The following is a 24,011-nucleotide window of genomic DNA, read 5'->3' on the forward strand; positions in this document are numbered from 1 at the left end:
TATTCACAGATAAACACATGGAAGCACCATGCACAAGAACAACCTGAATTATTTTTGTCTCTCCTGTTAGATCACGACTGATCTGAGGCAGCGCTGCACAGACAGTCACACTGGAACATCAGCGTCAGCGCCGATGGCAGCAGGGATCATTGCTCTTGCTCTGGAAGCTAAGTAAGTGGAAGCAAACTACTGCATGCTCTCAGTCCTCTAACAGCGGTTTAGTGGAAGTGTCTGCTCCAGGCCACTCCAGTGTAATTAGCATATTTATCCACTAATCATGAAGGTGTTATGCTATAAACTCCAGTTACTTTTCACTCTCTTACTGACCCTCTGAATAAAAGGGATAGTTTTAAGAATGTTGATACCCAAACAGTTGACGTTTGCCATTGACTTCCATAGTATGTTCCTTTTTGGATGAACTATCCCTTTAATTCAGAGGGTCAGTCCTCAATTATCATCAATCCCTTATTTCAAAAGTGCAAGAAAAATCCAGGCCCCTTTAAAATGCTGGGACTCTAAATGCCGTGTAGCGAGCAGCGTGCTTCCCGTAAGTTTCAACTGTGTCAGATTTCACACAGGAAATTGAGGAAAACCTTGACATATGGCTGCAATGTGACCGTATATTCCCAGCACAATGCAGCGATCCAAATGGAGTTAGATTGTTCCAATATTTCGGGGGGATATTCGGGAACACATGGCATCCATCTCTCTTTGGTTTGATGTTTAATCCCACTGTGCACGGTGAATTATGAGAGTGAATGTTTCAACCAGCCATCCAGGCAATGAGACTTTGTGAACTAAAGCTGATAACTGCGGCCAGTGTGATTGTTTGGCTTATAATAATTGGATTTAAAAAAAAATCCAGTTTGGAGATATTACTTCGTCACGCACATGGTCACATAGTTGCAAATGTCCAATAATCTTATTTCTGACTCTCTGCTGCAGTCCTTTCTTGACGTGGCGAGACGTGCAACACATAATAGTGAAGACATCTCGTGCTGGCCATCTCAGCGCTCCTGACTGGAAAACCAATGCTGCTGGTTATAACGGTAACAGCCTTTTTAAACTGTTTTTAACAGGCTTTAAATTGCCCAGTCTTGTTTTAACCACTAGATTGGAAGTGATGCTTGTGTGACACGCAGCATGCCCAAAAATATTAGATGTTACGTTTATTGTATGCTCAGTCTTCAGGGTTTTCCAGTGTAGGGTTGGGCAAAATACAAAAATCTTATATCACAATATGAGTAATTTTATTTCACATTAATGACATCACAAATAGTTATTTTTGCTTTACATAAGGCTTTTATGATATCAACAGTTTTATTTTATATCAATGTCAATACCACAAAGAAAGCATATCGTGAAAAAATAAAAAAAACTCAAGACAAATGAACAGTCAGTGATGAAATAAGAACAAAGAATCTAACTACAAGCAATTATTAATAATTTATCCCTATTAAAATTACACAAGTTATTCAGTCAAGAGTAGCAAGAGATCTCCCTCTTTTGTTGTTTAATTAATGACACAGACAGCAGAAAGTTTATTAGAGTGCTGTCACTTTAAGACTGAATGCACAGATCTAATAAACTGACACGTATGCATTTTCTTTCTTAACTGTTTACGTTCACTTAAGACATAAAGACTGTATTTATGAGGATACTATCAAAGATGGGCTTTTTGATACATAAGTGGATGTATTTGACCGTTCAAGCCCAAAAAGTCACAAAAATGTCACATGATCATAACCACAATAAAGGTGATCTAAAATCCAAAAGTAATCCAAAGTCCAAAATCTCTACCGGTCATACCTGACTATGCTAAACAACAAATTTTCCAACAGAACCAGGGTTAGGATTAGGATCAGGCTTACTAAGTCATTTTTAACTAAAATTAAAACCATAAAAAACACTTAAAGACACAGCTAAAAATAACTATTGCTCTTAAATGTTTAAGAACTTTTGAACCGCTTATCCTATCTGAATGCTTTAAAAAGTGTTGTAAAGCAGAGATTCTCCGGATATCTGCAGATATCGCATTTGTCTTATTTGGATATCCAGAGGCTCCGTAGCGTATGCGATTACGTCATCACATTTTGACAACATTGATTTGTCAGAAGAAACCATTGAATTTCATTCCTCTGAGCCAAACAGAAATGATTGTTGATGCTTAGTCCCACCCCAGCGCCCAGATTGGTTCAAACTGTCCCATATTCAACCCATAAATATAGGTTTTTGGTCTTCTGAACCACCATTTAGGATATTTCTTTGAATAAATTTGAATAAATGCAAAGTGAAAGTAAAGTCTGTCATGTGTGTATGCATTTAAATGAACAAAAAAGTAACACATTTGCATGAGAGAACTCTCTGAAAAAGCACAGAAAAACACATAACTGAGCACTTTGACATAAAAAAAAACAAAAACAAGGATGAAACAGTGGTACCTATTGGATAAAGCACTGGAATTGATGTCTTCACGTCACTAGGCGATGTCCCAGTAAAATCTATTCCGATGCGGAGTACAGCCAAAGACTATAGAAATACAAAGACTGTTCACTCCTGTACTTACAAATGGGAGACACTGCAACTCGCAATATGGCGGGATAGTCCGCCTTCTAAATGAAAGAGCCAATCATTGATTGGTAAAGTCATTGTATCACTGCAACAACTATTAGAAGCTCTGGTTACCATAGAAACCTAAGGCTGGACCTGCTGATGCGCATGCACAGTCTTAATTAGGGAAGTCGTGGCCTAATGGTTAGAGAGTCGGACTCCCAATCGAAAGGTTGTGAGTTCGAGTCCCGGGCCGGCAGGAATTGTGGGTGGGGGGAGTGCATGTACAGTTCTCTCTCCACCCTCAGTACCACGACTTAGGTGCCCTTGAGCAAGGCATCGAACCCCCAACTGCTCCCCGGGCGCCGCAGCATAAATGGCTGCCCACTGCTCCGGGTGTGTGTTCACAGTGTGTGTGTGTGTGTTCACTGCTCTGTGTGTGTGCATTTCGGATGGGTTAAATGCAGAGCACAAATTCTGAGTATGGGTCACCATACTTGGCTGAATGTCACTTCACTTTCTTTTTTCTCACTTTCTTTTAAGCGTGTTGGAACTATGCATGCACATTGGCTGGTCTAGTCTGAAAAATACGATTTTTAAATGCTATTTGGTATAAGAAACAACATTCATGGGGCAGTTCATTTCAGATTTTGTTGCTGATTTGAAATTCAAGTGAACATACTTTCCTTGAAAGGGACTTTAGTACAGCCAACAGATCAGTCCATTTACATTACGTATATATTATGTAAATAATTCTTATATAGTTCATAAAGATAATTTTCACTATTTTTTTCTGTTGCACTCTGTATATTTCACACTTATTTTGTGTGTAGTTTGTGAATCATTTACACTTTGTATTTTTGGTGCAGAAGACAATTTGTGAATTTTTCACTATTAGCTGCATGGATTGTGTTTGTATTTTTTTTATTTTTTTTTTACTGTTTTATCATTAAAGCCTATAACAGTAATTTGTCTTTAACTTGCTTGGGGAATGATATATGTGGACAACATTTTATTTGGAAGTGTAAAACACCCTGATACAACTTTCTAAAGAAAAAAATCAAAACTTCAGGAGTAAAAAAAAAAAACCTTAAGTGTGTTTCTTAAAATTCTGGAAGTTCATTCATTCTTAGAGAAAACTAAAATATAAAAATTCTAAAAATGTATATATAATCTAGTTGCCAAGGCATCATTTCTCATTTTCATTTAGTTTAACAATATCAATGATACTAAAATAGCACTGATCTGCTGATCATGAATGATGGTCATTTTGGTGTTCATAGTAACTCTAAATCTGTGTGCATATTGTTATTTTTTTGTTGAACAGTTAAGTTGTAAATCTTCTTACAGTCAGTCACCTGTATGGCTTTGGGCTGATGGACGCAGAAGCCATGGTGAAAGAGGCAGAGCGCTGGAAACCAGTTCCCCCTCAGCACATCTGTGTGGAGAATGCTGACAAACAAATCCGGTATATGCAACATCCAACAGCAGGTCACATTTATATTGTTATGCAAGTCATAATAAATGAAACCTAATACATTTGTTTCCCATAGTACCATCCGTCCAGAGCATGTCGTTCGTTCGGTATACAAGGCAACAGGCTGCACGGATAATGCAAACCATCACGTTATTTATCTGGAGCATGTGGTTGTGCGTATAACAATTACGCACCCGCGACGAGGAGATCTGTCAATCAACCTAACATCACCATCAGGGACAAAGTCACAGCTGCTCGCCAATAGGTACAACATACAGACTACACACTTCAGTAAATGGCTATTTTGATCGAATTACTACATTGTGGTTTGTTCTTTCTCCCTGATGAATTTCAGTGGAAGAATTCACAGATTTCCACTGAATTGGTCCAGTATATTTAAGTGCATTTTGTGCTGTGATGTAGCATCTGTTTATTGTTACTGCAGACTGTTTGATCACTCAATGGAGGGCTTTAAGAACTGGGAATTCATGACAACTCACTGCTGGGGAGAGAAAGCTGCTGGAGACTGGATACTAGAGATCTATGACTCTCCGTCCCAACTCAGGAGCCAGAAAGCACCAGGTACTTTCTCCAAGCAAAACACACTACCTGTTACTTCAGCTATTCCTTCACCCTTGAAAACACCACATGGTCTTACACAGAGGTGTTTTCCTAAATATATATAAACTTTTGAGTTGTGTACCGCTATTAAAACTACCACAGTACCAACATTGACTGCAGTGATTACAATGATTACATTTTTACAGATCAGGTTGTGGGATTAAAGTTAATAAATTTATGTGTGAGATTTTAAGTTGAACCAATTTTTTTTGTCAACGATGGCAATCGTCCATTGACAATAATGCAGGCGGAATATTGAAGTTGGATGTTACGTCTGTTTCCCCTGTTGTCAGGTCACATACAAAATATTGTTTTAACGATGTAATATCTAGTTATAATGGGAAAACCATGTCGCTTTTATGCCATATGCAAGAAAATACATTGTTTTATTGACTCATTTCCTAGTATTTTCTCATAAAAAAATAAAAAAAACACAGAGATGCACTGATTGCAATTTTCTTGGCCGATTCCTATTTCCTTTATTTATGTATTTTTGTAGGTGTGACCTGCCAATACTTATTTTTGCCAATTCCTATTTTCTTTCTAAAGAAGCATAATTGACAGCATATACAAACAAAAATCCAGTTTCTTTTTCAGTGCAAGTAAATTTACTTTACAACATTACAATTCCCCAATCTGGACTAAGTTACAAATGTTTTCTCACTTAAACAACTCTCTATGTGACTGGAAAGAGCTTGAATAAAAATGAACTGAAAATGAGTTGCTGTATATAACAAAACAGAAGTCATTTTGCACTATGTTTATAAATGGCCATTTTTTTCCTCATTAAATGGTTATCTTTCACATCAAATTCTTACATTGTTTCAGTTAATTCAGTTCTAATTTGAAACTGTAGATTTGTTGTTATTCTAACGATATCAGTATTAAGTAACTACATCTTTCCACAGCAGGAAACACAAAAGCTGCATCTGAAGTGGCACAGACTGTTTGATGAAACTGAGGTGCCATAAATGCATTTACACTGCGAAATTGCGAATGCATAAATAATTATAAAAGATTAATGTTTTAAATAATTTTTTTGAACATACAAATAAGAAATGTAGGGAAAAATGCAATGATACTTTTTTTTTTTTTACTTTTGGTACAATGATACTTTACTTATGAAACCAAACCATCAGTAGGTGGTGACATTAATGGTTTACTGAGTGAGTCTTTTAGTCATTCATTCAACCGATGTATTCAAACGGCTGATTCAGTCAGAGTCGAGGGAAGTAACTGTCTTTATGAATAGTTTACTGAATCATTGACTCACTCGATTAGTTTAAATAACAAATCACAAAACACCACTGTGTTGCTGGGAGAAACACAGCAGTTCTGCTGTGGCTTTGATTAGAACTATTTTCGTTTGTGAAATTCAGCAAAAACAGTCACTATTGTGTCTAAAATGTTAGTCACTTCTTTTAACTTCTTGTTTATCGAACTACTATTGTATAAAATCAGTGTCACATTGTAATCGTGTTAACAGAACAACGTATAGCCGATATTGAGGAATGGAACGGAGCGGCGGCTGATGCACTCATTGATGTGTTGGAGAAACAAAGTGAGATGCAAGCAAAGTTAATCGATTTAGAATCTCGCTCAAGATGGAATAACCGGAAGACATACGCAGGGATACTGAGGGAACTCAAAACCAAGGGGATTCGATTACAAACGCCACATTGCAATCGTTGATATTCGGGGAAACATCTTGGTTGTGTTATGTTGCTTACCTATATCTATATAATATATTATTTAAAAAAGCCTCATTTGCACGACATAAATACATTATCAGTCATAAATGTGATAAAATCACAACCGTTCTTGCGTGGAAATTTTTTGCCAAGTTTCAGTGCTTCCCTAGTTATTTTTGTTATTGATGTTTTAATCAGGCTTCTTGTATGATTGGGCAACTAAAATTCTCTCTCACTTGACGTCAAAACAGACCGGTACAGAATCGGCGGAGCATGCAGGAAAACGACTAATTCCAGTCCCCGGCCAGTCGATCAGTGCATCTCTAGATTTAATGTGTAGCATCTATATAAAACTATGGAATTGTATCTGCTGTAATCCTACTTTCGTTTCATCAGTCATTGTTTAGTTTAAGAACTGATACTGGCATACTAGTGAATAACCATTTCCATTTGGCAAGGCTGAGAAATATTAGTTGTATGAATTAGGGGTTTATTTTTATTGCACATCATTTGACTTGTGATTGATTCCAGGTAAGCTGAAAGAGTGGTCTCTGGTACTTTATGGCACCTCCGTGCATCCGTACTCGTTCCGCAGTGACAAGCCCCGCTCACTGGCAGAGCCTCAGCCTGATGACGAGTACAGTGAGGAGTATGTGGGTAAGTACTCTAATTATATTGTGCATCCCTGAGTATTGTGATATTCCGTCACTGTGGAAACTGATCAGTTTCTGTTTCCTCACATAAGGCTCATGCCACCCTGAGTGTGGTGAGAACGGCTGTGAGGGTCCAGGGCCCCAGCAGTGCATCACTTGCCTCCACTATTTCCTCAAGTTCAAGAACAACACCAGGTACACAGCTTTTCGTAAAATCAGTACATCTCAACCATACTTGATTTGTGTGTGTGTGTCTGTGTGTGTGTGTAATTTAAACTACTTTTTATAAACTTTTGATATATAACACAATGCCCATTTTTTTGTTTTTGTTTTGGGTGCATTAACTTATTACAAATATTAAAAATGCATCTCATGTTGTAGAACCAATCTGCACACATTTGCATGAAACAAAAATTAAAAATGAAATTTCACATATCCATGCAGATCCTTTGTGTAGAGGTCAGTAGGTGTCTTAAAATATCTGATAGTAAATTCCATATATTTATGACATGACAAGGTTAATTCAGATTGAACTAGAAATTAATTTATTAATTTAATAATGGTATTTGTAAATAATTAAATTACGTGTAAAAGAATAAATGTTATATGCTTAAAATATTCTTAACCTGGAACATATATTAAATCAATATTTATTTACAATAAAAGATGTGTTAAGACATTTTTAGTCATTAAATTTGAACTTTTGTATGTGAAAATCATTTTTTTTTAAATATCAACTACTTTTCAAATGTTTGTGGGCAGTACAATTTTTATATTACAATAATACTTTTATTTAGCAAATATGCATTCAATTCATTATAAGTGACTTTTATAATGTTTATAACATTTAAAATGTTACAAAAGATTTCCTTTTCAAAGAAATGATGTTCTTTTGAATGGTGTTATTGAATTCTATCACTGTTTCCACAAAAACATAAAGCAGCACAGCAGCACAACTGTTTTCAACATTGATGATCATAAGAAATCAAATCAGCATGAAGCCCGGAGTTCACAAATATCTGTATAATAGAATTAGGTATAATCAGGTCCTGAATTTCAGTGCGTGATTGTGCATAGGCTATATCGCATAGTTTTACTCAATCCAACAGCTTTTGACTTTTAAATGATAGATATTCAGACATTTATTCAATAGCCTGTAGCATGTAGGTTAAATGAGTAAATAAATCCACACAGACTATCAGATCAAATCATTTATTTGAAAAGAGCGTGCCTGATTCAGCTGTACCGTGTCTTCTCTCTTTGACTTTCTCTTAAAACTGCTTCACATCGGTGCATCTCTGCACTAAAGAGCTGCTGCTCCCTGCGATACAAGACATTCGCTCGTGTTTTAGTACAGAATTGTCACTTGCCTAATAGGGTCATTGTTGCACCTTCACAAAAATGTATTATTTATTTGCATGTCTTTTTAAGCCATTCGGTACCCGAGCGCTCCAGAAGCAGTGTGCAGTCACGTCCAAAGCATGCTTGTGTGTGTATATAAAGCCGCCTTGGGAGTACCAACTTGAGTTTGGTCCCAAACAAGCTCAGTAGAACCCTGAACGGGCCTCAAACATATCCCCAAGTCCGGCCCTTGTCCAACAGCTTATCAGAATTACCGGCCCGAGTCCAACTGGAGCCAGCGTCTTTTTTCTCTCTCTCTCTTTTCCATCACACTGCTGCAGTTGTAGCCATTAAAATAGTTCAGTTTAGTTTTTTAATGGCAAAGTGGTTATATTTATTTTACGTTTCTTTATTAAGTTAATTTAGAAATATGCTTGGAACATTTTTTGTTTGTTGAATTCAAGTTCTTGTTTTTAAAGTAGCCCAACGACCAAGCGGCCAAATCATCACCACTCGACTAAAATAAAATCTATATATAAAATACTTAAAAAAGCATATTACAGTGTTCGTTTAAATATTGAACCTATATAAATGTGTCCTATGCATATCCAATCATTTGTACGGAGAGCGGGCGCTAAAGTGCGCTCTGTAGGACTTGGAGTCGCCAGCACAATCACTTGCATTTTTTTCCTGTATAACAGTGGAAACACCCATCAGTTTTGCTCATAATGTTAAGAGTAATACATCATTCTAGACTGTTAATGGTGCACATACAATATCAGCATACGTTGTTTTTTTTTTTGTTTGTTTTTAGAAAACAAATGGTGCGCTTTCTGCCGTCTCGGTCATGAGCCAGAAGCGCTTCACAAAAATGAACCGAAACACAGCGAAAATACTATTTCCCCTGGCCCCGACACATTCATCATGGTAATTACTTGCTGAGGTTTTGCAAGCTTTATTGCGTGAGCTTTAACGGGGAACTCTTCCAGCACTCGCTGCTGTTGCTGGACACTTATCAAAGTCGAGACACTCTTGACAGTTGCGGTAGGTCTTGTTTTATTTCCACCAGCATGGCAAATCCTTTTCATCTCCATAATAATTGATGGATATCTAAAATAAACATATAAGGAGGAAGCCTAAACCAAGCCCGATGCTTGGCCTGGTTCTGAGCTATGACCTGAAAATTGTCCCAAAGCCGTAAATAAGTCGGGGCCTGTCGGGCTCGGGCTGAAGTGCAAGGCTCTTAAGCGCAGCTTTTGCATTTTAAGTGGCAAAAATACACACGAAATGATGTTAAAATGGCCATCCTGGCGAGTATCCTCATAAGCACTGTCTGTTTTTTCTAAAGCGAATGTAAACTGTTGCAAAGGAGAAAAGTTTCCAAAATGAAATTCGGATTCTGATTCTAACTGAGTTCAATGATAATATTCAGTGATGTGATATGTTCTCTGTGTGGAGTAACGTCTGGCGCAGTTGCAGCTCGTACTTATTACTCAAACAAGAATGCAAACAATAGCATTAATAGTCATTAATTTTAGTTAACCCTCTGGGGTCTAAGGGTATTTTTGGGGCCTGGAGAAGTTTTGTCACGTGTGCTTTTTTCAGTTGCTTATAAACATCTAAATGGCTACGGTCTAATACCACTGTAATCAGCACAAACTGGGCTATAATAATAAGTGAGCAGCATGTATGTACATGATTGTGTTTTTGAGAAAACAATGTTTATGCATGGTTAGTGAAAATCTAAAAATGTTAAATCACTTGAATAAGGCCATAAAACACATAAAGAACAATGTTTCCCGGGATTTTTGAGAACTGGAGCTTGTAGCCTAGAATTTTTCTTGTTTACTCACTTACAGAAAACAATATATTGATTTACATTTTCTAAGACACTTTTTGTTGGTAAAAGTCATATGCGAGTAGGCGTCAACTATCATGAATATCATTGTGATTTACACCTGAGAAGACAAAGGCCTGCATAATGAGCTGCATAATGAGCCTCTCAGTCAGCTGTGTGACTAAGAGGGAGGAGTTACAAGAAAGAATGTGAGGACAAAATAAATGTATATAATTTTATGTTTGTAGTTTATTAAGAATATATATTTAATTATCCCACAATAATTTAACAGCGGCTATGATAGTTTGAACAGATTTTTATCTTATTGTAAAATAATGAAACATTAGGAGAGCAGCATGAGTACATGAGTACATTTCTAAGAGCTTGGTACATTTGTCACTGACCCACATAACTTTGGAATGAAACTCAAACCATTATTGAATATCCATGTATTCATTTGTCTGGTATGTAACCTTATAATGAACTGTGTAATGTACAGCCAGTCAGTCATTATTGCAAAATAAACTCTGGGAGTGAAGACCCCAACATGAAGCATTGCATGTATTGCGTAACATAATTAGAGCTTCTAAAGAACGGAGTAAGTTTTTAACAGAGGTGGAAAGAGTACAAAAATATTCTACTCAAGTAAAAGTACCATTACATTAATGAAATTTTACTTAAGTACAAGTAAAAGTACCAGTCTAAAAATCTACTCAAGTAAAAGTAAAAAGTAGCTCATTTAAAATTTACTCAGAGTAAAAATTACTTAGTTACATTTTAACAGTGGGAGGGAGTCAAAATGGGACAGGCCAAGGGTGTCAAACTCAGTTCCTGGAGGGCCACAGTCCTGCACAGTTTAGATTTAACCCTAATTAAACACACCTGATCCAGCTAATCTAATCATTTAGGTTTATTTGAAAACTACATGATATGTGTGCTGGAGCAGGGTTAGAACTAAACTCTGCAGGTCTATGGCCCTCCAGGAACTGAGTTTGACACCCCTGGGATAGGCCTATTAATCTCAAACTAGTTGTTTTTAATTAAAGGAATCAGTTATTTAGAATAATAAAACATTTGGGCTGTTACCAGGCAAATCAGTATCAACAAACTCATCTTTTAATGCAGAGGAAATGCAGAATATTCATTGGAAGTGGCATTTAGATGTATTACACTGTTTAGTGCAGGACAAGAATGCATTTAACCTGCAGTTACAAATGCATGAATAATGTTTTGATATACAAGACATAAAATGTTGAATACTCATTTGAAATGATAAGAAATTAATTATTAAAAAAAAAAATCAAAAGATACTTTAAATGTGAAATTAAAATGGCCAGTATGTGTCAGCAAGTCACTGTTAATAAGTGAGTCATTGCGATTGAACCGAATCATTTAAACGGTTGATTCATTCAGGAACGAAACACTGTCACGTTGCTCAGAGACGCAAAACTGTGCTTTGGTGGCTGTGTTTGGAATTATTTTCTGTTGTAGAAATAGAGCTAAAAAAGGCAATATGGTGTCTAAAACGCAAGTCTCTTAATTAACTTGTTTACTGAACTGTTATATATATGTATGTATGTATGTATATATTCATGATGATTTTTGGAGGAAAAGACGGCCTTCTTTGTGTGATTTTGATTTAATATATGAAGTTATATAAATATGTGAATTTTCTGCCCCTATATCTTCAATTTTGTGATCATTCTAAATGCATTTTAGAAGACTGAATCACACAGTGAAAGAACGCACTATAAATGCGCGCGCATATCATTAAAACAAAAATTATGATATTATCACAGACGATATATATAGCACACTCCTCACCACTGTCTTTTTGGCTAATTTGTGCAAAACCTCTTGCTAACATGTCAAAGCTTTATTTTAACCACCAATGCAACGATGCAATTATTTAGCTTACCTCTACATTTTGCGAAGGGTTGATGTCTTGTCGAGATTTTATAAGCTGCTAGTTTGGTCTTCCTAGACAAGTACAGCTTACACTGCATAATAGAGCATACATATGGCCAGGGGTTCACTTCATTTCCTTCGAGTTCAACTTCAGAATATGACGGGGTTTCGTTTTCAGCGGTGTCTGCACCACTAACGCCTGTTTTGTCCGTCTGCATCTTTCTTGTGACTTTAGCGCCAGTTTGCCCTCCTGCCAATTATTTACTGACGTAGTTTCCAGGGAGCGATTTTTTTTTTTTTTACTCAGTAATTAATGTGTTTTCAAATGTAGCGGAGTACAATACTTTAAACAAAATATACTTAAGTAAAAGTAAAATTACAGATTTAAAAAATTACTTTAAAAAGTATTAGTACACAAAAAAGCTACTCAATTACAGTAACGCGAGTAAATGTAATTCGTTACTTTCCACCTCTGGTTTTTAATGCATTCCAGAAAGGTTGTATTACTGAAAATATTTTTTGTGTGTGTTATTATTTTTGAAAATAATTTGACTTGTAGTCAAAAGATTAATTATCTCCTATAAAACACTAAAGCACAGCTGTGTGTCTGTGTGCCCCTGCTAACATCTCATATCTATCCAGACACTGTGTGTGTGTGTGTGTGTGTGTGTGTGTGTGTGTGTGTGCACGTGTCATGATAACATTTATAGATTTTGTGTTCTCTGGCATCTCGGTTACACAAGCTGTGCTCAAATCTAGAGCTGATGGCTTTCTCAGACCCTGACTTTTGCCTTTGTTTCCTGGTGAAAGTCTTTCTTCACAGATGTAGATTTTTTTGGTCTCATGTGGCTCTTCCTGTCTGTGTGTGTCTCTCTCCGTTTCTCTTTCCACCTCCGTCTGTCTGTCTCTCAGGATGTGTGTACCTGAGTGTCCGACTGGCTTTTTCCGTGACGATAAGAAGCGCTGTAAGAAGTGCTCTCCGCTGTGTGAGTCTTGCATGGGCAGCCGCAGTGATCAGTGCTCAGCCTGCCGCCCGGGTCTATACCTCGTGGAGGGAGGAAACAACTGCATCAGCTCCTGTCCTGACGGCTTCTACCTGGACCTGGGCAAGTCACACTTCATCTCTCTCCAGAAAACCCCACATACTGATTGGCTGTTGAATTTGAGACCTCATGTGGCTGTTCTCTTGCAGACTCCACCATGTGCCGGAAATGCAGAGAGAATTGCAAGAAATGCACGTCTGCAAACATCTGCACAGAATGCCAGACTGGTCTCAGGTAATTGAGCCCATAGCAAGTACGGTATTCCACCTCCTACAGGTTTTTTTGACCAGTAAGTGAAATGCAGACAGAATCTTGGACTAAAATTACGGATACTTTCTTATGGTCTACATTGGGCTTTCAAAATAAAGCCACGCTGGCTAAATGCTGAATTATCACTGGAAACATCCTGTTACACACGCTGTAGCCCTTGGGTTCAGATGTATGTTGAAATACTGTCTTTAGAGAGCGATTTGGCTTGAGCTTTTCCTACTCCTCTCTGACGTTCGATAAAGAGGTGGAAAAAACAGACAGAGAGAAGAAAAACAGGTCATGGCACAAAATCTGGAGTAATGCGCTGCAGCTGCTCTGTGAATGGCTTTGAAATATTCTCTGAATACACATAAAGGTTTTTCGCCCACTCATCTGGACTTTTAATCCGTCGTTGTTGATCTTCTTAGACTTGTTTAGACTACGGAAGGTATGAAGGAGAATGGCAAGGCAAGAACGCAGATGAGATGAATTTTTCTGCCTGCAGTTTCTCTCTGTTTAAGGTTGCAATTACAGTCTTTGTAGTTATTCATATGGCTAGTCATTCATTGCTGTTTTGGGGAAACTTTATTAGTCTAGATGGTATGAGTTTAGATGGTAGCCCTTTCCTATGGGAAAAATTTAATTGTGATTAAAAAAACATCTGTACACCAATCATTTTGAGAGGTATTTCCTCACATATTAAAGCTGTTATTTAAGCAACCATTTATTTTTGAAATGTTGAAACTGGCAACTGAATATGTTCATTTAGTCAAATAATAAAAAAAAAATTAATAAAAGTCTAATTAAGCCACACTTAAATTCCATAAGGGATAAAAAAAAATCAGTAAAATTATAACTGAATTTTCTTGAGTGTTTTGACGCCAGTTAATTTGCATGATTGTTCCAGTCATTTGCAATTTAAAAGGTTTATTATTATTATTATTATATTTTACTCACAAATAGCAGTTTCTACCCAAAATATAATAAAATATTTTTGAGCTTGATATAACTAGAAAAAAATATTTTTTATTCATTCAAACCTTTCAAATGTCTTCATAAATCAAGGTTCTCCAAGACCTCGGGAATCCTGGTTCTTGAAATAAGTAAGAAAAGTGTATAACTTTGTGTCTCAGCATTGAACCCCTTTGAATAATTCCCTCTTCATCTGTCTCTCTCTCTCTCTCTGTCTTTCTGCTAGTCTACAGGGGAATAAGTGTCAGCTGAGCTGTGAACCTGGCACCTATTATAATGGGCACCGACGAGCATGTGAAAAGTGCCACTCAACTTGTGCCACCTGTGCAGGTAAACACCTGTATTTATGGTACTTTATTTTTATATATATATATATAATATTATATTATATCATATTATTATGATATAATCATCCTGGGCACAAAAAAAGTGCACTGTATAATGTCATTTTGAAGTTCTAGACTTAGCAAGATTGTGAAGTGCCTTCTGAGACTATTACATCAGCACTGTTCTCTCCAGTGTCCAGAAATGGCAGCTAATTACGAAGGCTTTACAGAACAACCAGTGCTTTGCTTCTAAATATAGTTTATCCAGCACAGTTACTGTTGCTAGCTCAGATTCTGGCACAGATTTTAACCACAGATTTTAAGTCTTTATTGTAACGACTCACTCATAATTCTCAAAGAATCACTGGTCACAAAAAACTTTTCTGGTTCAAGTCACCAGGATGAATTAAAGTTCTTCCTAGATGTGTAATAGTTTGGTAATTACAGTAATAAAAACCATTGTAAATGACCTTTTGAGTCGACTCTCAAGGAAGCACATTTTCACCAAATAAGAAAAAAAGATCATGTTTTGGTAAATTAAGTCACAATTATGATACAGATAGTAAAAATGATGAAGTACTAAGTTGAAAGGTCCACACGATTGGCCCAACCGAGGTATCCAATGGTGGATGAAGGTTTCCTGCGTTTTAAAATTTAAAGTTATTAAATTTAGGTTAAAATCAAATCTTTGAATTTCCATTTTATTATGACCTTGCATTTGAGTTAGAATGCTAATTATTAATGATCATTTATAGGATAATTTATCGAGACATTGTTTATTCTTTAATATCATTGTACTCGTTCATTCGGACGTTTATGTCGGCCGTTAGCATATTTTATGGTCACATTCTCGTCAGTCTTGATTATTAGACAGAGGTAATTGACTAAAACTTTAGACAGCCGCTCCTATGCTTAATCATTCTATAAGTACTTTTAATTAGTCCCCATAGATTTGTACACACTTGAATAAAGCAATTTTATTTCTAGTCAGAGGTCACGACCACTACGATAGATAAAAGCCAACCAACATTCATTTCAATGACAGTAGTTTTGGTACGGTCATGCCATGGTTTCCCCATGTACACCTAGCTAGAGTATATTACATTAAACAGAGTTTAGGCTCAGCCTAGTTTGGTCGAAAAACATCCAGGTGACCTAAATGGAAATTCCTATAAGCCCTTACAATCTAAGTACACTTGAACTAATAGCATGTTAACCGGATCTCTAAAGATACTTGATGTGCCCCATGATCCCTCTCAACTGAATTTAAGTCTGTTACTAACCTGACGTCTGTAACAAGGATACAACATAATCTACAATAAGTCAATAATTACAGGGTAAAACAGAATAAAATCAAATGTAACAATTCATTATCAGTCAGGTAAATATGTATTATGCCAATTCAAAGATACAAATCAATACATTCAATCAGTCAATCTCAAAGATGAATCTAAGAGTAAAAGATGCATACCTGACCTTATACAATACATAGTATTGAGTGAAGAGACACACAACACACTACGGGCTTTCTGGCTACAGAATCACCCCGATCTTCTTGCAAGATTTCCTTAAGTACTCAGCCCAAGACAAAAATCCCCCGAAACGGAGAAAGGAACTGACAATTTGAATTTGTATTGATCAAAGTAACACCTTTTGGGACATACATTAATTTGCATGAAGACAGTGAGACCGTTTACAGTCAAACGACATCAAACATGAACAGTTGCATTGTTATTAACTCTGATTAAGAACAGTGGTTTCTGTGATCTCTGAAGTCTCCTGTGTTTAGATGGAAATTGGGGGAGAGAGGGGGAGAGTGAGTGAAAGAAGTGGATAGATGAGAAGGACTATTCTCTCACATCTCCTCTCAGTGAGATGTGGAAACAGATCTCTGTATTTGAATACACTGTGTGCGTATTGTCCGTCTCAGAAGATCAAAGTGTCTGAGGTTCTGTAATTCTTACAAAGTCATAATTCTGAGATTAAACGTCCAAATTATGAGATAATTATGAGACATTTAAATTGATATACTTTAAACAAAAATAAATAAAAATTAAATTTATATACTGTCATTGAGTCTGTCATGATATTTTTGACAGTGTCATAATAGTTTATCTCATAACTATGATTTAAGGCCAGAATTACAAAATGGGGCAAATTTAGCTTTGGAGTGTGAGTCCATAAGAGGGCCGATGGGAAGGAAAAATTCTGCGTGTGATTTACTGACGATGTGCACAGACACAGTCAGATCATTCCCATAATGACCAGTGCAATCTACCAAGAGCAGTGCAAATTAACACATGCTTTAGGACACTTTTTGGGGCGTTAAATAATGGTGCAAATACCAATAATTTGACAAGCGCAAATGTTAATAAATTGCCTTGCGTGATTCATTTTAACTCTCTACTCCCATAAATTTATCGTCTGAACGGCAAACTCCTACAAATGCATATTGTATAAAGTCCATGCCTTTTCAGCACCAATTCTTCACTTTAGAAAATCCTGACAGTATTATTTTAAGACGGTTTGCGCTGGTGAAAGCTGTGTTATGATATTAACATATTTCTTAATCATTTATGGATTTTTGTCAATTTTGACTTCAGTTTTACCCATCTCTTTCTCATGTCATAGTTTTTGTCATACTTTTGGACTTGTCAGTTTCAACTTTATCTCATAATTGACTTACTTGTGGTCATACTTGTGTTGGGGTATGTCATAGTTTTTGTTATAATTTTGACAATCTATGTTTATTTCAGCTTTATCACATAACTGTGACTTAATGTGTCAATTCTGTCATAATTTTGACTTTTCAGTTATAATTTTATCAAAATTACGACTCAGTTTTGACTTATACAAACATAAATCAGTATGAGATATATAGCATATGGCAGAAATGTGCTTCCATATAAACGTCTCAGCTCAGGGAATTAATTCTTTTTAATATTAGCTCCCATCCATAATGATGTGTACCTTTTTAAAATTAGTTTCACAACCAGTTATTTGTGTTTTTGTAACCGATACACTCGTGTCAGTGGCTTCCAAGCATTCTCAAAGGAAACCCTTTCCGGAAGAATGTCTCTGTGTGTACATTCCAAAGTTTATTCCAAGTTATTTGTGGTCTGTCTTTTTGGGAAAATGATGGTATTCCCTGTACTCAGGAACTGGCATGGAAGCGTGTAATGTGTGTGCTCTGGGCTATTACTTTGAGGAATGGCGCTGCGTCTCCAGCTGCAGTGTGGGATATTACTTGGCAGAACAAACGACAGACAACGGAGATGTCCAAAAGTCCTGTAAAAAGTCAGTATTTCACTACTAAATGTGACATCCGAGAAAGTTGTTTACATTTAAAGCTGTGGTGAAGCGTCACGGCTGTGATTGTGCCTGCAGGTGTGATCATACCTGCTACGCCTGCGCAGGTCCGGGCGAGAGGAACTGCAGCACCTGCGTGAGCGGCTACAACCTGGAAAACGGCGTGTGTGTCATCAGTACCATCTGCAAAGATGGTGAGTACTGTAGAGTCAACGCGGCTAGCTTTGGGCTAGCTCCTTAATTTTGTGTTTTCTTTAAGCCAGTTTCTGATCTGAATCTTAGAAAATATTTCATATTTGCATGGGGTTGAATCATGGTCTGTTTGTTTTGTTTCTCTAATCTTGGAAAGATGTGTCCAGATTACATTTCATCCCAAAATAACAAGAAAATTATATTTAGCAAATACTTGATTGGTTTACTTGATGTTTGGGGTCAATGCATATGTTTTTACAAGTCGATTATGCCAACCGTGGCTACATTTATTTGATCAAAAAAGCCAGTATAATTAATATTGTAAAACATAATTACATTTTAAAAGAACTGTTTTCTATTTGAATATATTTTAAAATCTAAATTTATTTCTGAGATGAAAAGCTAAATTTAATTTAAAAATTAAAATCTAAATTTAATATTGATAATAATAATAACAATGATGTACAAGTTCCTTGCAATATAAAATAAATATAAAAACTTTATGCAAAATATAAAAAAAATAAATAAATTCTGATTTTGAGGTGAAATGTGTCCAGATATTTCAGGCCGATTTATTCTCTAAATATGAATTTGGGGACCCTTGAGTTCAATATGGACTACATTTTAACAGAAGAGCGCAATGTCTGCTTTTTCTAGCAAGTGACAATAGTTACACTGTCAGCCTGTGACACTGTAAAAAAAGATTTCTTTTGATCACTTTCTAAATGTTTGTTTTCCTTTTCTTCCCGATGATCTTTCCTTCAAATCTTTTTATCCTGGATTCCAATCACACCTGGATATCCTCCTCCGTCGACCAATCAACTGGATTATAAAAAAATAAACAAACCCAACAAAACAACATTTGCCCGTCATCTCTCACTGTGACCTGATCTGCATCATTTCCTGTCCGCTGCCCAATCGCGTGCTGTCTCTCTGCTCCTCTCTCCTCTTCCTGCTCTCTGGAAAGCAAATGAAGAATCATGGGCGGAGGGAAGTTTCTGTGTGCTAGTGAAAAAGAACAATCTGTGCCAGAGGAAGGTTCTGCAGCAGCTGTGCTGTAGAACATGTTCTCAAAAGGGCTGAAGGAACTTTTCCGGCCCCACTTGCCACTCACGTTCCGCTAATTTATATTCCAGTTGGGTACCTCGAAAATGGGACTACATCGTGAGGTTTCCCGATGCCAGAACTACAACAAACCTACCTTTATCTCTGTGTGTTTGTATGTGTGTGTGAATGCGAGTGTGTCGACAGAAGCTGTCAGGGTGGTGCGACTGGGATCAGTAATAAACAGCAAATCATACATGTCAGTATTTTGTGACCAAAGCATGGATGCCAAATTTTTTTACCTTTTTCTTCGTTCTGGGTCCAAGAGAAGAATTTGGAGCGACATGCTGAGCGTTGAAGCGGCGGTTCTTTATTTTTCCACAGTTTCACGCATGATGACGACAACAATGATCAAAGCCAGTTTGTGCATATTCTGAAATAAAGCGCACTCAGAGAACCTCTGCAAGACCTCTGTGAGCAAAGGGATGAATAAACCATAGCACAGGTTCATCCACTGACCCTCATAACTGCGGTCAAATCAATAGTTGACTCCGGAGTTACAAGGTACAATAAGTACTTCCTGAAGCGATAAGTATTGTACTAACACTAACGACCTGCCATTTCGCCGAGCAAATAAGATGAATGCGTCACGTCAGGTGGTCTCACTGTTCAGAAATTCTTCATCTCAGGCTCATATCTCATACCTGTTTTTGTGTGCATGCATGCGTGCCTGTTTTTGTGTTTCATCAACATTGCATAAGTGGAAAAATAAGTTTTCGTGAAACCTAAACATAAATAAGTGATCCCTGAAGAATCGAATAGTTGACTGGGTTGAAGTACAGGTTTTAGTCGTGGTAGCTAAATGAGGTTTGAAACGCGTTTAATTCATTTGATCTCATCAGGCCATCGTTTATTTTTAAAACAAACCCCTAAGCGTGTATTTTTATATCTCGCCATTTCAAAAAAACAACTCTACAATATTGAAATTATTCATGTGAAATAAGGAACTTTATTTACAGCCCAGTGTCCATTTCAGCCGCTTTCCTCCGGAACTATTTATATTTCATTGATTCGTCTTGGAAATTAAATGTTAAACTGCTCGACTTTGAAATGGCCATCTAAAATAGTTCATTATTCCAGGTCTTTATGAAAGTAACAAGTCTGATTCACATACGTAACTGGTGCTATTGACATAATGGAGTTATTAGAGAATGTTTTTGAATTCACATTTCCAACAAATATTTATGAGTTCAAATCGAGTGTCTAGATTTTCGGTTGATCATAATGGCCGTATTTACTGTATGTCCCTATTGCAGTATTTTGGGAAACTGTAAAAATATTTGAGGGGAGTATATTACATTTTAATAAAGGTCAGAAACGAGGTGAAATGTTTAGTTATACTAATAGTACTACACAACACAAATTAGACTTCTACATTCATTAAGGACATGTTTGACCAATCCGCTTTTGCGCAATGTTAAGGGGATTTCTATGTCTTTTATTTATGAATGATGTGGTTTATGGTGACGTAGCCTTTTATTTATGAAAAAGATTTATAAATGGTTATAGTTCAAGTGAATTGTGTTTTGTGGATGGGATTGTCCAACCACTTCATGCTAATTGTGTTTATTCATGACACAAAAAAAAAGTTGTAGTATGATTGTACGTTTTCTGCGAACTCAATTCATGCAACGTTACATAACTAATGTTATATAGGATTACGAGAATCAGTCTATGTTCAGATGTGTTACATTTACTCTGTTCTGGCAATGTTTTTTCTTAATGTATATATGTATTTTTATCACTGTTAACCTTAAATATATTTTGCACCCACGTTCAATTGAAATAAGGGGAAAATGGATGATCGAGTTTTCTAAAATTATTTTATATTTCTGTTTTTAGCCAACTGCCATGAACAGTTAGTCTAGATGAAGATGTGTTGTAGTCGGGGCCAAGAAAAATGTTTTATCATGTAGAGAAGACTGGACGAAACGAATGGTTTACTGATCTTTTTATTAATGAACTTTAAAATAAAAACAAGACTCAAGAAACAAGGTTAAAAGAGACTACTTTTGTTTACTCGTTTAAAGTCTGGGCTACTTTCTGAGAAGTCAGACTTGGTGGATAAATTGGGTGAAACAATTGCACAGCAGTGACCCGACTCATATATAGAGTTCAGAAAGTCCTAGAGCTTTTTTGACTTGGATCCGTATACAATCAGCCTAGCACCCACATAGCAACACGCTAAATCGCACTCAGAAAATCACACAAAACTAGTGTTTTGGTGGCGAGTTTTACACTGACAAGCACCACTCAAATTTTGTTTGTTGTCAAACTGCTCGTTTACTTTGACTTCAAGAAATATTGTTTAGAGTTTAATTCTTCTGGTGAACTGGTGTGAGAGTGATTCAACCTCTCCTTGTTTTCTTTACAAAAGGTTTTAAAGAGAACAATTTAGCATTTGACTGAGAGAAATTCAACTCGAATGCGCAGTGGTCACAATGACTTTAAAAGAGACAATATATAAGCGCAGCCCCTTGTTCTGACCTGTGGCCGTTTCCTTTAGAACGAACATTTCTAAAATATTTGCAGCTCCCACACAACAATTGCTACTTTCCTGCGGTGAATAACATGATAAAGCCATTACTATTGACACATGCTGTTTTACGTGTTACAAACCTTGCGATAAATATCAAAGCGATTCTTCAGTGTTTTTGCAGTTTAATGCAAGCAGTTTGAGTGAGAAATCTCATTTAACTGACATTGGCTTTGGACCCATGTTTGGTCTAGTGATTGACAACTCAATTACGGTCATGTTGGGTCATGAGCGGCTGCTTCAGGACTGTCAGCATTGAGTGAATGGAGTGTATCAGAGCGTAAGCCTGAGGTCATCAGAAAGGTCAGCCAGCTGTAGATGTCCAGCTCACTCTAAAGGAAATCGAACAAATACATTGCTTAGCCTGAGGTTAAAGGTTAGCTCAATGTATTTCACTTTTCTCACGTTCCCACAGCATCGCTTTGGGATAGTTTTGATCCATTCTGACACCTAGAGAGTGAAAAATATGTTTTGGTTATACTAACAAAGGTGTCAGTTTGACTGTGTATGTGCAATAATTTTTTACTGTGGTCAGTTTTTTGCAACTCACAAAATTTATTATTTTTATTTAGCTTTCAGTTTCTAAGGCCAGCTGATTTTATGAGGGCAATCTTCATAAGCTGTCTTACTTCTTGAGAGTGCTCTGATTTATGAATCCTGCATGTGCATGGCCTTTGAATTGTCTGCAATCATTAACGTCAGCTGGTCAATCCTTCAACCAGAAGCCTTTCCTATATTCATGCTAAAGCTCTGAACAGGTAAGCACTTTGGTTTCCCTCTCTTTTGCTATCTATATATGTATTTCTTGGTTTTGTTTTGTTTTTTCTTGTTTGCTTGCTTTTTTGTTAGCTTGTTTGAAAGTATTTTCTACGTTTTGTTTGCTTGTTTCCATGTATTTGTTTGTTTCATTAGATTGTTTTATTTGCTTGTTTCTTTTTTGATTTTGTGTTTGTTTATTGTACTTGTTTGCTTGTTTCTTTTTTGCTTGTTTGTATGTTTAATCTACTTTGCAAAGTAGTTGTTTTTGTTTGTTTTTGTTAGCTTTTTCATTTGCTTTGCATGTAATATTTCATTAGTTTGCATGTAATCTGCTTGTTTTTTTTTGTTTTTTTTGCTTGTTTCATTTGCTTGCTTGTTTGTATTTGTGTGGTTTGCTTGTTTTGTTAGCATGTTTAATTTTCTTGTTTAATTTGGTTGTTTATTAGTTTGCTTGTTTTGTTTGCTCTTTTGTATATATATTTTTTTTAATCAGCTTGCTTTTTTTACTTGTTTTTCCCTACCTTTCTTAAACATGCATTCAGGGAAATGTTAGTTATTTCTGATGCTACCTACATAAATATACTAATATAATAAGCAGAACCACTGGATTAATTAAACAAAGCATTTGTTCACAACTGCTAATACAATTTTAGTGTGTACCTACACTAGTAGAAGTGGGATATTCTAGTTAAGGAATTGCGCCGATTACGGAGAAGATGCTTGAGGCTCGTCTTCGCTGGTACGGCCATGTAACACGCAGCCATGAGAATTCAGTGGCGAAGACAGCTATGCGCCTTGACCCACCCGGTAACCGGCCACGTGGCCGCCCAAAGGTGAGATGGATGGACGGATCAAGCAAGATATGAAGGACGTGCAAGTCGCCCCGGAGGACACTACAGACCGGAATAAATGGAGAGCGGCCTGCCAAAAAGCGGACCCTGCACCTGCGCGGGACAAACGCTAGGACGAAGACGAAGAAGTTCCTCATCCTGCTCAAAGTGTACTGGACCTGAGAGTAAAGACTGCATCAGCTGTGATTAGGTGTGAACAAATCCCCACAGAACCACAGTCAAATAAAGTCTCAGTGAGACAAGAGGTGCACTGTGTGGGGACAGATTTCAGTTTTTATTTTTTGACAGGCTCTTTGAAAATGGGCAATGTGTGATCAGCTGTGGTCCTGGGAAGTACAAGGGGAGAGACAGTGTCATCTTTGCCACCACACATGCCTCGAATGTACAGATGAGGGGCCTGACAAATGTACTTGCTGTAGAAAAGGTAAACAGTCATGACTGCCTCACAAAATAGAGAAAAGTACTAGCTCTTAACATTGTTCTTATTCTGTTTGTTTTCACACCGATCGATTCGCAATTGAGTGGTACCTCTTTGAAGGGGAGTGTCGTGAAACCTGTCCAGAGGGCTATTCACATTCCTCGAAAGGAACAT

The 24,011-nt window shown here is 36.8% G+C and overlaps 1 protein-coding gene across 2 annotated transcripts in view; it reads left to right on the forward strand.

Annotated features, from left to right (window-relative positions):
- The window catches only part of LOC132097503 (proprotein convertase subtilisin/kexin type 5-like), a 57,477-nt gene extending 36,218 nt beyond the window's left edge, over nucleotides 1-21,259 (forward strand). The window contains exons 9-21 of one of the 2 annotated variants that reach the window (XM_059503245.1): nucleotides 71-171; nucleotides 946-1,049; nucleotides 3,901-4,018; nucleotides 4,104-4,292; nucleotides 4,473-4,609; nucleotides 6,871-6,996; nucleotides 7,085-7,187; nucleotides 12,991-13,184; nucleotides 13,271-13,355; nucleotides 14,569-14,672; nucleotides 17,827-17,965; nucleotides 18,056-18,171; nucleotides 19,137-21,259. In XM_059503245.1, coding sequence (XP_059359228.1) covers nucleotides 71-171; nucleotides 946-1,049; nucleotides 3,901-4,018; nucleotides 4,104-4,292; nucleotides 4,473-4,609; nucleotides 6,871-6,996; nucleotides 7,085-7,187; nucleotides 12,991-13,184; nucleotides 13,271-13,355; nucleotides 14,569-14,672; nucleotides 17,827-17,965; nucleotides 18,056-18,171; nucleotides 19,137-19,252 — 1,632 coding nt within the window. In that variant the 3' untranslated portion in view covers nucleotides 19,253-21,259. The remainder of the gene's footprint in view (nucleotides 1-70; nucleotides 172-945; nucleotides 1,050-3,900; nucleotides 4,019-4,103; nucleotides 4,293-4,472; nucleotides 4,610-6,870; nucleotides 6,997-7,084; nucleotides 7,188-12,990; nucleotides 13,185-13,270; nucleotides 13,356-14,568; nucleotides 14,673-17,826; nucleotides 17,966-18,055; nucleotides 18,172-19,136) is intronic. The other variant, XM_059503246.1, reaches the window with a different exon arrangement.
- The last annotated feature ends 2,752 nt before the right edge of the window (nucleotides 21,260-24,011 follow it).

Source organism: Carassius carassius, chromosome 21, assembly GCF_963082965.1.
Source record: "Carassius carassius chromosome 21, fCarCar2.1, whole genome shotgun sequence".
NCBI lineage: Eukaryota > Metazoa > Chordata > Actinopteri > Cypriniformes > Cyprinidae > Carassius > Carassius carassius.